We start from the raw sequence: 14,686 nt of genomic DNA on the forward strand, positions 1-14,686 counted from the left end.
GTGGCTAGTTTGCTCACTGTCCGGAAGGCAGGTTGTGTTGACGCCGCAAGGTCACGTGACCTAGGTGTCTCACCTGCCTCCAAGGTTGCTCTCTGGGGTTCACCTGCCAAAGCCATGCCTGTGATTTTTCGCTCACAACAATGAGACCGGATTTTCTGGTGAACGGGGCCTTTAACGCTATCGCGTTAAAAAACCTGTTGTGGGTACAACTCCGGAGCCCTCCACTACGGCACCTATTCCTTTCTTCTTTCAGTCCCTCCTTTATTCTTTCCCTTAGGGCGCGGTTGAGGTGTCCAACGATATATGAGACAGATACTGTGCCATTTCCTTTCCCCAGAAAACCAATTATTATTATTATTACAACTGAAACCTTATTTCATGAATTTACGGATTGGCGAAGTTTAATCTGCCAAATCGGTCTTTGAAGGTAGGAAAAGAAAGACTGCCTCAACTGCTCGCTCCTCCGTTTGGGAAACTATGAGAGACTGCTGGGTGCGACACGTGCACATGTGGATAGCAGCCTTGATGATCCAGTCTTGTGCGTGCTGCACTTATTGATAGTATTCGCTCGCATAAAGAACGCGCTCACATGATGAACGCACCGCCTGATTTGGCTGTTAAAAAAGTGCAGTTACTTTTGCCCTGGTGTAATGAACACACGCCTCCTTTTGGCGCGCAGTCTTCTGCTGACGGTAGTGAATGCTAGCTGGCGCCCCCCCCCCCCACCCCCCCCCCCCTTTTTTTAACGCTGAAGCAACATCAATAGCGTAAAGCGCCTACTGTCGAATGACAGGACTAGTACAGATCCCACCCTATAGAGGATGGACAGCCAATAATAATATAAAAAATAAAGGACGGTTAGCACTGTGTAACTCGAGATTCAGAGACAGCTGCGGAGGTATTTCCATTTTGCTATATATCGAGTTAAAGAGTTTGACAGCGGCATTTCTATATGCATAGCTATAGAGGACTCTTTTGAATATTCCAGACATAGTCGTTCTTCGACTAGCACTCCTCTCTAGATCGTCGTTCCAGGCGCGCATCAACGCCTCTGCTGTTCCGCGTCTCAAGCGTTTTGTGGAGTTTAAAAGTTTTTTTTTTAAATGTTGGAAGGCTTATGATGTAAATATTAATCAATGCACTGCATTCTTCTGTCAGCGCTGTTTGTGTAAAACAAAATTTAAAAAAAGCTGGCGCAGAAATAAAGCAGCGCTTGATATATAGAATAGTTTGTTGATGGTTTCATCAAAGCAAAGCGACTCAGTTAATGAGGGACGCCGTAGTGGAGATCTGCGGTATAATTTCGACCACCTGGGGTTCTTTAACGTGCACTGACATCGCACAAGCACACAGGTCTCTAGCATTTCACCTCCATCGGAATACGACCGCCGAGGACGGGATCGAACCCGCCTCTTTCGGGTGAGCAGCCGAGCGCCATAACAACTGAGCCACCGCGCGTCCAGAACCAACGAATGCTTTTCGTCCCCACGTAAGAGCGTTTTGTGCTGCAATGCGCCCCCATATTTCATGTGCGCGATCTGTTGGGCTCCTAGGGAATTTATACAGTGGCTTCGACAAAGACGAAGTATTAATGCGAAAGCATTACTAGGCTATGTCGGCAACGGAAGTGTCCGTAAATTGTGTCCGCGCTAAAGATCCCCAGGTGGTCGAAATTATTCCCGAGCCCTCCACTACGGCATCTCTCTCTTCCTTTCTTTTTTCACTCCCTCCTTTATCCCTTCCCTACCGGTGTGTTTCAGGTGTCCAACGATATTTGAGACAGGTACTGCGCCATTTCCTTTCCCCCAAAACCAATTATTATTATTAAATTGTGTCCGCAGAATGTGCCCGCAAAATGTGTCGCCGGATGGGACGTCATCAGTCATGATCTGAAGAGTGGTGTGGTGAAGTATATAAAGTAAATGACTAAACAATATTGAGTGAGTCATTAGTCACCGGACAATAAAAATTAGTCAATAATTAATGAGAACAATTAATAGTCATAATTAATGTTCACGATTAACGGTACAAATTGATGGTGCAAATTAATTACAATACTTACGATGATAATAAGCGGGGCAAATTAACTGGTTTATTTAATTGGCTGATAAGTGAGACCATAAGACGTCATAAAAGTGCGACGTCATCCATACGTCTGATGACGTCACGCCTACAACCAATCAGAGTACCGCAACAAAAAGTTCACATCGTTGAGTGGTAGCATCGGAGATTGAAGAGTGGCGGTCAGATCTTAACGGATTGGGTAAGTGGGTGTAGAAAGGCGTCGACTAGGAGCCACCAACGTTGCGGCAAACGCTAATGCTGTCGCTTTTCTACAGTTCTTTAGCCAGAGTGTTGAACGCAAAGTTGTTTCGTGGGGTTTGAAAATCCTCAGAAGCAACGATGAAAATAGGTGCACTGAGGATAACTCTACCCAGTTATTGTTCTGAGTAATAATAATAATAATTGGTTTTTGGGGGAAAAGGAAATGGCGCAGTATCTGTCTCATATATGGTTGGACACCTGAACCGCGCCGTAAGGGAAGGGATAAAGGAGGGACTGAAAGAAGAAAGGAAGAAGGAGATGCCGTAGTTGAGGGCTCCGGAATAATTGCGACCACCAGGGGATCTTTAACGTGCACTGACATCGCACAGCACACGGGCGCCTTAGCGTTTTTCCTCCATAAAAACGCAGCCGCCGCGGTATTGTTCTGAGTAAAAATTGATTATCGGGTTCTTTCTGCGAGAATCAATCTTTACTCAGAACAGTAACTGGATAGAGTTATCCTCAGTGCACCTATTTGTTCTGAGTAAAAATTTATTCTCGGGGCTCAGTGGTCAGGGTGCTCGGCTACTGAACCGGAGTTCCCGGGTTCGAACCCGACCGCGGCAGCTGCGTTTTTATGGAGGAAAAACGCTAAGGCGCCCGTGTGCTGTGCGATGTCAGTGCACGTTAAATATCCCCAGGTGGTCGAAATTATTCCGGAGCCCTCCACTACGGCACCTATTCTTCCTTTCTTCTTTCATCCTTTCCTTTATCCCTTCCCTTACGGCGCGGTTCAGGTGTCCAAAGATATATGAGACAGATACTGCGCCATTTCCTTTCCCCCAAAAAAACAATTATTATTATTATTATTATTCTTTCTGTGCTGTGTGATATCAGTGCACGTTAAAGGTCCCCAGGTAGTCGAAATTATTCCGGAGCCCTCCACTACGGCAGCTCTTTCTTCCTTTCTTCTTTCACTCCCTCCTTTATCCCTTCCCTTACGGCGCGGTTGAGGTGTCCGCCGATATATGAGACGGATACTGCGCCATTTCATTTCCCCAGAAACCAATTTTCATTTTTCATGTTTTCTTTCTGCCTATGTTCACATTTGTCCGGCAACAAACTACGCATTTAGAAGCGAGCAATAGGATTCAAAAATCTTCCCGCCAGTCGATTCAAACTTGCGACGTCATTTCCGAAAAGGATGATTAGCTGCCGTTTTGAAGTGAATGGCGCTGTAGCATAGCCTCTGGTATCCGTGTAGAAAATCGGCCGGTGATGGCGGCACCTGTATTTTGTTTTCTAGCCTGTAGAAGCCCCATTTTTAGTGCGAGTTGTCAATGCCGTAGTATATATCCTTACAAGCCAACTTCAAATAGTCCTCAGTGTCCCTGTAAATGTGCCCTACATTGTATCAAAGCTGCAAAATTCGAGGAGTTTTCAGCAACTAAGTTTTGCCTCTGTCTCCTGTGTCCGCTATATTTTAGCTTATCCGCTCATCTCAGTTCCGTCTCTCGCTTCTTATCTAAGTACAAATCGCACAGTACATGCGCAGCGAATGTGCAAGGTAGTTTTCCCATGAGTACGGAATGCTGGAAAAACTCCATGATTTATCAGTGCACGCACTCTGTTGTGGCTGATTAGGGACAACACGTGCCTGATAAAGGCATTCGCGATAAGAGACGATTTCGTTGCCCTTTGCTGACGCGGCCTTCTGCGGTGGCAGGGGCAGCACAAAACATTGAACGTACAGGCAATAATTAGGTTGGCAGTCAACTCTTGGATTGGAGTCGGATATACTTGTACTGCCGCAAGTCTTCTCAATGCTTTGTAATCCGTGCGTTTTAAGTACTTGAAACATTCCTCTCTGACACTGATCAGTGCAATGTGTGTGTAGCAAAAATCCCGTTGTAATGACAAATTTGTAAAAATTACTTAGTTTTGAAGAACTTTTCTTGGGTGGACACCGTTTCTCTTGTAACAAGACTCTGAGTGGGCGGCAGCAAGCTGTACAATTTTAATTTAGTTTGTTGCAACCAATTGGAAGAAAAACAGGAGCTATGGACAATAATTACTTCTTATACGTCCGTCTAAAGCGGTTCACCCAAGGTATGGCCGCATCACGAGCTCTGCTTTCATCTTTATGGTAAAAGAAATTCACTTTTGCGAAAGCACGCACAGAACGGAGCCCATATTTGCGTATTCGTTTAGACTTCAACTGCCTCTGGTGACGTCACGACTCCTATGACGTTACAAGAGGTCACTCTGACACTGACGTAATTCGCCTATTGAGAAACGGTCGGCAGATGGCGGCCGCGTCTATGTGAATTAAAGCTATGGTGACATCATATATACTTTTTCCGATGGCTTTGTGAATGTAATGCGCTAGTGCGCGTGCTCATGGTTCCTGTGTGTAACATGAGTCCCGATCTAAAAATGCACGAGCGGAGGAAAATGCACAAGGACAGGCACGCACACATGTCGCCTACCCTGGACAGATAAGCTTGATATTGGTTCCGGGACGCTCAGTTCTCCTGAACTCCGCATCTTCCAGCTCGGCGGTCTCCTCGTCTTCGGCCTTCTGGATGCTCATCTCGCCGAAGAAGGATTTATTGACCGCCGACATCGTGTGCTTGGCTTGGAATTCTTCGTCTGGCAACGTACACGAACGGAAAGCAAAATAAATGAAGGTCGCCTGGTAATGTCGACGAGAGAAAAAAATCAGTACTGCCAAGTATATACGAGGGCACTCTTCTATAGCTCTGTCTAATAAGCCTCCTTAACGTTGAGATTCGAGCCTTGAAACCTTTCAAGCCCGCAGTGCACCTTCTTAGAAAGTATTGGTATAATGAATGCTTTACGCGCAAACAGCTGCTGCGCATGCGTTCTGCACGAGATACTCTCTTCCCTTGTCATCTTTTAGCCCTTTATTTTCCTTCCCCATGTGCAGGGTCGCAAGATGAACGTGAGCCCGGTTAATTTTCCCGGCTCATATTTTCCCATTTTCTCTCTATTTCATTGGACTGCGTGAGTCGATGAACGTTGTTGCTGAATGAATGACACACGGTCTTTGTCCATGTTTTTTCTTTATTTAAGCTGCTTCGTTATGGCGAGTAAGCTCCGCTCCAAATGGTTCATTCAGAGACGAGATGCCTTCGCGTAACACTAGCATCGTTAGTGTATCATGAGACGTACCCGCGATTAATTCTCTTCGTGTAAGCTTTTGTAAGGCGTCCACACAAGTGGCGGATAAACGCTCGGTGTGACCACTACAGTAGCAGCGGGAAAGATAGAACTGACCACAGGGCTCTTGGCAGTACTCGGTCTGGACGAAGTCGGGAAACGTGTACAGCTCCCGCGCCACCGCGTATCGACGGAGCAGAGCGGACCGGCAGCTTGGCCCCATCATCGGCACAGTGATGTTCAGGGGGACCTGCCGGTTGGAGATAGTGGGAGAGAGCTTCAGGTAAGATTGAGCACATGCCTTAATATACAGCGCTGGCGTACTTGGCCCGCTTGTGCTCAGAAAGTTTAAAATTCCAATCCGCTCCGAAAAATTCACAGGGGGCACGTATAATTACCTTGTGTTTTGGCGATAACATTAGAAGCGCTTGATGCCTTTGCGACGTCACCTCTCTCAGGAAATGAAAATTAACCACTCTGGTGACGTCACTTTCCGCCTGCCAGTGGCAGTTATCCGGTCTCGTGATGTCACTTGTTTCCAGCCAATGGGCGAATTTTATGACCGACGACACATTTTTTTCCCGATGAGGATTTTAATGCTGTCACATCAGTTTTTTTGTTGTTGCTTGAGAGTCGAAGAAGGGAAGGAACATCAATAGCTATCATCATCATCACCACCACCAGCCTGACTACGCCCCCTGCAGGACAAAGCCTCCCTGCCATATATAATTAACCTTGTCCTGTGCCAGCTGCGGCCAGCCTATCCCCGAAAACTTCTGAATCTCATCGGCCCACCTAACTTTCTGCCACCGCTACGCTTCCCTTCTCCTGGAATCCTGTCTGTTACCCTGAACGACCATAGGTTATCTTGCCTTCGAATTACATGTCCTGCACAAGCCCATTTCTTCCTCTTGATTTTGACTAGGATGTCATTAACCTGCGTGTGTTCCCTCACCCACTGTGCCCTCTTCCTGTTACAGCTATCATTTTCCTTTCCGTGGCTCGCCGCTAGGAAGGCAATACTCTCTCTCTCTTCCCTAGAAGGCTCACTCATTTCCAAGACCACAAACCACAGGCACACATGAGGTGACCGTATAGGTTGCACAGCCTCTGTTAAAGGTATAGAGCCCATGTGGATTGAATCTTAGCCATGTATGCAGTGGGGTTTTGCAGCATCCGTGGTCTTAAGTTTCGGGGTGCTGATGACTAGCGTTCCTCTCACCTTCAAGAGGTTTGGTTCGTTGTCGATGCATAGCTAACCACACAGCATGGCCCAGAAGCAAAGCCTTCGGGCTCTTTACTTTTGACAAAGGTTGGACATGTTTTTTCCCGGCCGGGGAACACAACAGTGCTCCAGTCTCAGTGGCCAGAATGCGGTCACGCTGTCTAAAAGTGGAAACGTCATTCGGTTTCATCTTTATTCCAAGATGCTACTACTAGGACGACGACACCGCAACCCCTACAACATCTACTCGATGTAGCTCTCGCAGTAAAAAAAAATTGGAGGCACTTAGATATCTTTTAACTGCGGGAAGGCAAAAGCCAGTGGGTAGTTTGCTCACAGTCCAGTTGGAAGGTTGCGATCACGTGACAAGGTCACGTGACCTAGGTGGCACAATGTAACGGAAAGACACCGCGATCACGTGACCTAGGTGGCAAACTGTAACGGACGGACAAGCTCACGTGACCTAGGATGTAACGGACGGACACCGCGAGGTCACGTGACCGGACGGACGGTCACCGCGAGTATGAGCCATTAAAGTCTTTCGCCTCAAAATACAGTCCCAAGATGTCGCTTCCGACGCAGCACCTAGCTCCTAATAGAGAGACAAGTTGCGACACCTCACTAGAACTAACACGGAGCAAACAATTGCGTATCGATAAGAGTTACGTGTGCCCAGAACTGAAGCTCGGAATTGTGATATTCGCTTTAGCAGGTTCCCTGACTCTCCAAGCGAGTAAGGAGAATGCAATGCAATTCAAACTCTTTGGTCTATATTGACCAAGAATACCGTATCGCCGTCTTGGAAGAGAAAGGGCCTACATAATTAAGGTAGGTATTTTGAGAACATGGCTGGACTATTTAGGAGGGTGTCACGTGCAAGTATACATCATGCGTACACTTATCATGCACTGCGTAGAATATGCTTCAGTTTAGAACTTCAGTGAGAATATGGAACACACGCCCCTAGGGAAGTTTTGCTGACGCTGGCAATATCGGAAGCGGTGCTGAATCGAGTCAGCCGTCTCTCTTATCCGACTCGCCTGTGCCCCAGGAGGCATGAACACGGCGTCAATGGTCGTCCGCAGCTGGCAGCGACCGTAGCGCCTGCGCAGTCCCACATCACCGCAGCGGTCGCAGGACTCCCAGTCGTCCCAGTTGGTGGACACGCTGTACCGTTGCAGGGGACCCTCGAGGTCCAGCTTTTCTGGCATGAAGACGGGAAGCGATGACAACCGCCACCACCACCATCAACAACACCAATAGCAACAAACGAAATCTCTCCACTGTACTGCGAAAGATCTCTTTTTTTCCGAATGCTCCGATTAAACATCGACCTCATGTATTCACTGTTCTAAATGTTCTTACACCATGAGTTTCCTCATGAGTTTCCTCACATAAGGCGTTCGGTTGCTGACCCCAAGAATGGTGGATCCAATTCCGGCAGTGGCGACGCCGTTTTGATGGATGCGAAATGCAAAAGACGCCCGCGTTTGCTGTGCGATGTCCATGCATGTTAGAGAACCTGAGGTGGTAGAAATAAATTCGGAGCCCTTCACTACAGCGCCTCTTTTTCTCTTCCTCCTCTCACTCCCTACTTCGTCTCTATTCTCATAGCTTCGTCGAGGTGTACACCGAGAAGTGTGACAGGTTACTGCGCTTTTCCTTTCTTCGTACTCAATTTTCACTTCATAACATGAACTACCACTTCTTGTTCTTGACCTGATCTGCAGCGCCCTCTTCCACTCGTGTTTGTTATCCGACCCGTGCTGCTCTTTGCTTATCCCTGATCGTAACGCGTGTCATCTTTGCTCGTATACTTGTTCCAATCGTTCTAAGTATCGGTGTGATTACTTTCCATGCATTTCGAGGTCTTATCGTGAGCAGAGCGATTCGCTGTACAACATTTTAATCCTCTGTTTAGACAAGGTTGCAGCCACGCCCAACTAAGAAGCGGCAAGTGTAGCGCTGAGGCTCTGTAGAGACGTACCATAGGCAGCCTGCAACTCTTCCAGATACTTCTTGTGCTGCTGCTCGTCACCTGAATACAAGTAATGAAAGATATAACGCCTATTTGCACACATTAAAAAAATATCAACGGCGCTGAGACAAGCAAGCAACGGGAAGACTTCACGCTGCCTTTCACGCTGCCGTGCTCCTTTCCTTTGTAAGGGCGGTCTCATTTCCTGCTCCGGCGATGAGAGAATTTCGATAGCGTCCGAGTGAATTTTATAAAACGAAAAACTGATTTAATTGCGAGACTTATGGAAGCAATGAATACAGGACATTTCATTTTGACGAAGCATGCCCCTCACGCCTGGAGCTATGGTCACTGGAACCGCAGGAAAAATGAATGAAAACAAGATTTGCGGGGATGAAAAATGTGGAGGCTAAAAAGAAAGAAAAGAGAAACACGTTCACAACAACCCGCAGGTCCAGCCTGCTACCAAGCGAGAATGTCTTTGTCTTTCGACACATTGTCTTTGTCTTTCGACACATTGTTAATCAGCACAGCCAATTATCAAAGCGCTGCCAGTTTACCTCCGTCATCAACCCCTTGAGAGACGCTATCGCGGGCAGACGCTTTTGGCGCCGTGTATCTGTGTCGCCAACATCTTAAATTTTAGCCGAAAAGCAGGCACTCGAAACTGACTCGTTAACCGCAAGCTGCCTTTGCCGCGCACACTGAAAGCTGTGAGGTGAAGCACATCACCACTGAATGCGGGGCAGAGAGCTGAGGCCAGAGAAGGAGCTGATAAAGGAGGGTTTGCTGAAGGTGCATCTGTATTTAAACAAACTGAATTCTTTGATGGGTCGTTTTGGCAGCGACTGCTGCACATCGGGCAGTTGGTCCGTTCTCCTGCTGCGCGCCAGCTACACGGGACGCCTTCCTTGGGCGAGACCCGTTAAGTACTTTCACGTCGTCCCAGGCTCTTGGGGAGCCCTTGTCTTTGGCATTCAAAACCAGGACTTGGGTCGCGCAATAAAAAATATTCAGACCGTTACTCCGCGATAAATGGGACAAAGCTTGTGCATTAATGTTACAAATAACCCATTTTCGTTCAGCCCAAATTTAAGTTGTTGTAGGTCTTGCGCAGCCTGACACATAATTAAAAGCTGGAATGAGGACCGAAAAACTCGAAGGACGGTCCCCTCTGTGTAACGCGATATTAAGCGATAGCTGTACAGGATTTTTTTCCTTTTTTCAATTTAACGAAATATCGAGGTAATGTTTAGTTTTCAACGCAAACTCGTTCTTCGACTAGCGTTCCTATCCAGTCCGTCGTTCCAGGCGCGCGGCGCCACCGTCGAACACGGACAGTGCTACATTTTCCTCCTCTCTCGCCATACTGCCTCTCTCTCCCTTCATGGCAGCCACTCTCCTGTTGCGGATTTCTCCGCTCTCGTCATGCCCTTCTCCTTCCCCGTGGTAACCAGCTTCCGGTTACGCACTACTAGTACGAATACTACTAATACTAATAATAAACCAAGGGAAACCCAAGGAACGGGCCTTTAACAGCTGTCCCTGTAAAATGACCGCTACTGCAAGCAGCAAGAGGCCGGGAGGTGTGTCCCAAGCAGGTGAGGTCGCTGCAACCGTAAGTGCAAGCATGGTTTACCAGCTGCGAGAAAAGTGCACATTTTTTCTCGTAATTTTGGGTCCCCCATATTTACCGAGAAAAGTTTTGTCTGCTTACCAGTCCGTGATTCAGTCTGCCTTGGCACGGCCACTGCATGAGAAAGTGACATTAGAAAAAAGAAAAAAAACACAGAGAAAGAACTCGTGTCTTCCTCTTTATATTAACTGACTTTAATAAATTGAATCACTGCACTACTGCTTTTTCAGAACTGCCAGCGTATTTTTTTTTAACGCTTTGCTAATTGTATGATGGAAAGAGCACGTGTATATGCGGTTTCTGGAGGACGAGGGCACGCTGCAGTGTAGGTGTTAGGAAAGCTTCGATCACATGTCGTCTGTTTAACACATACGAAAGCCTATGTGCAGGGGAATTTCAGGATCGGCCTCCGCTGAACATGGCCGGCGATTTCACTGAACCCACCACCTCTCACCTAGAAGACGAGAATTTGAGAGGCTGAGTCGCTGCGCCGACTTGACGGAAGGTGTTCCCAACCCGGCCTCTGGCATTCAGTAATGAGAAACTTTATGAATAGCCGAGACATTGAAACTGGCGCCGAAAAGTGCAGAGGGTGAGAAAAAGAACTATAGAGGACACATCGCTTGACGACAGTGGAAGTCTACTGAGCGCAGAAAGCATAGAGCAACCAGGAAGCTCATGCACTAAAACCTTTTTTTCTTATTATTCAGCACACCATCAGCAAAAGGGCCAAGTAGGATATCTTATAAGCTTTACAAAAAAATAATAAATCGGGAGACAGATACGTCATTACTGCGTCCCCTGGCCCTCACGAACAAAGGAATAACGTTCATTGACAACATTTGCTGCGAATTTTTTTGAGGGCTCTGCGTGCTGGAAAGAAAGGGAGAACTTTTCGCGGTTGCGCTGGCTATTTTGTCATTGTGCTTCAGTAGAAACTTAGCGCTGCACTGCGTGAAGCCCCTCATCAAGTTCTTCGCGTTTTTTGGGTGCTGGTTACAATAGAGAGTTTTAGCAAAGCGGAGACATACTAACGTTGACTTATACCGCACCAGCCAGGTGCCAGCTGCGTGCACGTCCGCAGCGGCCAGGCGTGTATGGGCGCTTAGCTGCAAATGCGCATCCGCTGTTGCACCTGGCTAGTCCGACGTTCCTCTACGATCGTGCGTCTCCGCTTTGCTAAAATTCGTTAGTAAATAGTTTTAGCATAGCGCGGTCCCCATTCTGCTACCGCGATCTGTTTCCACGAGGAGAAATCACGCGCATGCGCACATGATGTGAGGGGCCAAGTGCGGGCGCACACTTGCCACAGCGGAGGCGTATTTGGGTCCCCGCGTAAACGGATCACGGTAGCGGATCGCCCCACGCTAAAACTAAAGCAGATTTTTAGCATAGCGCGTATACGGCTACCGCTTACCGCACGCCGCCAGCGCGCACGCGCTGATTGGTCCCGGCGCGACAGGCGTGCGCGCAGCAGGCCAACACGTGGCGCCATCTGGCGCCCTTAGGGCGATGTATGCATGTATAGTGGTGCCGCGCTGTAAGCGGTAGCGATGGCCATTTTTATAGTGTATTTGAAGAAGGAACCGCGCGAGCAATGAATGAAGGAAAGAGAAAGGCGGCGCTGAAAGCACGCTCACGCACCGTCGAGCAGGTACTCCATCCGGTACTGCGCGGGCGGCTCCTCGTTGTCGTGGCAGACGTAGAAGCCGACGTCCGCCTCGGTGACGTTGGCCAGCGTCAGCGCGTGGTCGGCGCCCACTGAGCGCCGGTTCAGCGAGGGGTCGTCGTGCGCGTCCGGAGTGAGGCGCGAGAAGTCGCCCTCGAGCGACCGCCGGAACCACTGGCGGCCCGCGAGCGAGGGACGCTCGTCGCTGTTCGTCGCCCACGGATGGACACAAAGTGCACGCGGCATCGTTGAGATAACTTCAAGCATTGTGTTATACTGTGCACCTACCCCTGCATTCAGCCGCCAACTGCGTATGCGCAGCTGACGATAGCGTATACACGATAAACTCCCTGTTAGAGCTCGGCTGGACCGTTTTAGCATAGAATTACCGTACACAGCTGCTTGTGGTAGCTGTATTCTTAACGCTCTATTGCCTGCGGCGTTTCGGGGCTCCTCTGAGTGTTCTTTATAACAACTGAGCAGACAGACCATTGGGTGCATGATTGAAACAGTGGTTGGGCCGTGCAGCGAGGCGAAGAAGGCCTGCTCGACTAGTTCCTGTGAAGCTGACAACGTTCGGAGTGAGACTATTTTGGATACATCCGCACAATTACATTTCTGCGCCCGGTTATATCGAATTTTGGGCTATATCGAACTTTCATCTTTTTCTTCTTATGCGTTCAGTATAACGAGGCTCTACCGGCAGCATTATTATTACAGTGGTATGCGGATACGGGTGCATCGCGCCAGTGCTTGCACGTGTGGGAGCATGCATGTTACAGCGCGAGTGTGCCAGCCCTAGCCCGCGTGTGCGTAGAATTCGCGTGTGTGCCCACATGCACGGCATGCTTGTGTACGCCTGGCCGGTTACGTACGCGTCTGTGAGTGTGCATGCGTAAATATGCATGCTTGGGTGCACGCGTGTTCGACCGCGAATCACTGGTTGAGCACCCTTCACGACACGACGTCACGAATCTGCTGCGGCGCTTACAGTACAGCGCCTGCATGCCTTTAGCCCCGAATGTAGTACCAGGCCTGCGTGCAGCCCGTCACAGCAGCGAATTCAGAACGCAGGCCACGCACACCGCCTAAAGCAATTGGCTCCCCGGTCTTTTACCTCAGGTGACGTCACCACTATTTCGTCTGCAGACACGAAGAGAACTTGTAACGCGAGAAGGACGAGGAACAAGCGAGAGCTGTACGCTGTCGAGCATGAACAATCACGAAGTGGCCGAGTTTGCCATCCTGTTGCAGTATACAAAGGAGGTCACTGTTTGGGTGCTGTCTGTCCGCATTTTGGATCTCGATATTTTGCCGGAAACCGGCCATCCAGTGGCTCAACAGGGTGACACATGTATTCGCGTATCTCCACTGTTAGGTAGCAACAAGTCTGCCATTCATTAATTGGTCAAATGTTTTAGGGAATCACCAAAGGTGGAGTAGACTTGTTATAAGGGAGTAATTACTCATTGGCATCCACCCGGGCGCAGCCATACGGCTACAAAGGAAAGCTATACAGCTTTCTCAGAAACTTAGCAGTTAAAGAAAAATTCGTCCTGGTTCGTAGTTCGAACCCGGGACCACCGGTTCACCGGAGCAGTCGCTCTACCAGCTAGCTTTCTTTTGTAGCCGTATGGCTGCGCTTGAGTGGTTGCCAATGAGTAATTAATCCCTTATTACAAGCATGCCATTCAGCTCGTCTGCAGTTAATTCTTTTTATATCGGGCAAATTTTCCCTGACTCATCCACTGTTTCTCTCTGACCCAGCAATATTGGTTTCCTTGCCTGCCGTGAAAGCGTGCAAGTTAGAGCATGCAGAGCCCGTTCTGTGCTCCTATGTAAGCACACCGTGTCTTTGGCTCTCAAGCTTGTATTCCCATATGCCTGTGACAGCCTTTCAGTTCTTGCTTGCAGTCGCGGAAAGCACTGACCAGAAGCGGCAGTCCATCCGGGCACTTCCCCCCTTGTCGACACTCTTGACGTGCACTTCGGGTTCCAGCAGCGTGGTGGACGGAGGAACCAGACGCCTCTCGCAGCTGCCGCTCGCCGAACGCACCGGCTCTGCGAGCGCAAGTGGCCGCCATGCAGTTATCCCCGACCGGATCCTGTGCCGTCATCAGCTGCACTCACAGTGTCACGTACTCCCCCCAAGACTCTTCTCACCACATCAAGAAAAAACAACGACAAAAAGCTTTTCAATAAAACACCAGCTATAAATGCGTCTTTTTTGTTGTAGTATGCAATTTTCATCTCCAGAGGTCGTGCTAGCTCGACCTAGAACAATGGAGTACATTGCCGTGTTGGCTGGTCAGTGTTGATCCCAACAATACGGGTAGTGGAAGCGATGTTGTGAACGCCGTCGTAATTCCACTCTGTCTCAACCTTATAGACTCGTTATAGTCTCGAATAAAAATGGGACGGAAGGGTGTGTAGGGTTTAACGTCCCAGAACCATGACAGACGCCGTAGTTGAAGGCTCAGGATTAATTTCAACCGACTGGGGTTCTGTAACGTGCGCAGACACGACACAGCACGTAGGCGTTTTTGCATTTTGCCTCCACGAAAACATGGCCGCAGCGTCCGAGATTCGATCCCGCGACCTCAGCAGCTGGTGGCCGGAGTCACTAAGCCACCGGGGAAAATAAAAACGATTTTTCACAACAACCGATAGAGCGGTTTGTACCAACGACTTTCGGGCTGTGACACGCTTCTCCCACTGAAAATATATGGA

The 14,686-nt window shown here is 48.7% G+C and overlaps 2 protein-coding genes across 2 annotated transcripts in view; one reads left to right on the forward strand and one right to left on the reverse strand.

Annotated features, from left to right (window-relative positions):
- LOC144129167 (LETM1 domain-containing protein 1) overlaps positions 1–7,606 on the forward strand; it is a 369,791-nt gene extending 362,185 nt beyond the window's left edge. Inside the window, exon 11 of the mRNA XM_077663140.1 lies at positions 7,594–7,606. The gene's annotated coding sequence lies outside the window, so the exon portion shown is untranslated. The remainder of the gene's footprint in view (positions 1–7,593) is intronic.
- Positions 1–14,090, reverse strand: part of LOC144129977 (uncharacterized) — a 23,513-nt gene extending 9,423 nt beyond the window's left edge. Inside the window, exons 1-7 of the mRNA XM_077664027.1 lie at positions 13,888–14,090; positions 11,932–12,161; positions 10,369–10,401; positions 8,661–8,711; positions 7,714–7,877; positions 5,566–5,725; positions 4,755–4,917 (exon numbers count right to left, since the gene is read on the reverse strand). Coding sequence (XP_077520153.1) covers positions 4,755–4,917; positions 5,566–5,725; positions 7,714–7,877; positions 8,661–8,711; positions 10,369–10,401; positions 11,932–12,161; positions 13,888–13,904 — 818 coding nt within the window. The 5' untranslated portion in view covers positions 13,905–14,090. The remainder of the gene's footprint in view (positions 1–4,754; positions 4,918–5,565; positions 5,726–7,713; positions 7,878–8,660; positions 8,712–10,368; positions 10,402–11,931; positions 12,162–13,887) is intronic.
- Positions 14,091–14,686: the final 596 nt, after the last annotated feature.

The sequence above is a fragment of the Amblyomma americanum genome, chromosome 4 (genome assembly GCF_052857255.1).
Source record: "Amblyomma americanum isolate KBUSLIRL-KWMA chromosome 4, ASM5285725v1, whole genome shotgun sequence".
Lineage (NCBI taxonomy): Eukaryota > Metazoa > Arthropoda > Arachnida > Ixodida > Ixodidae > Amblyomma > Amblyomma americanum.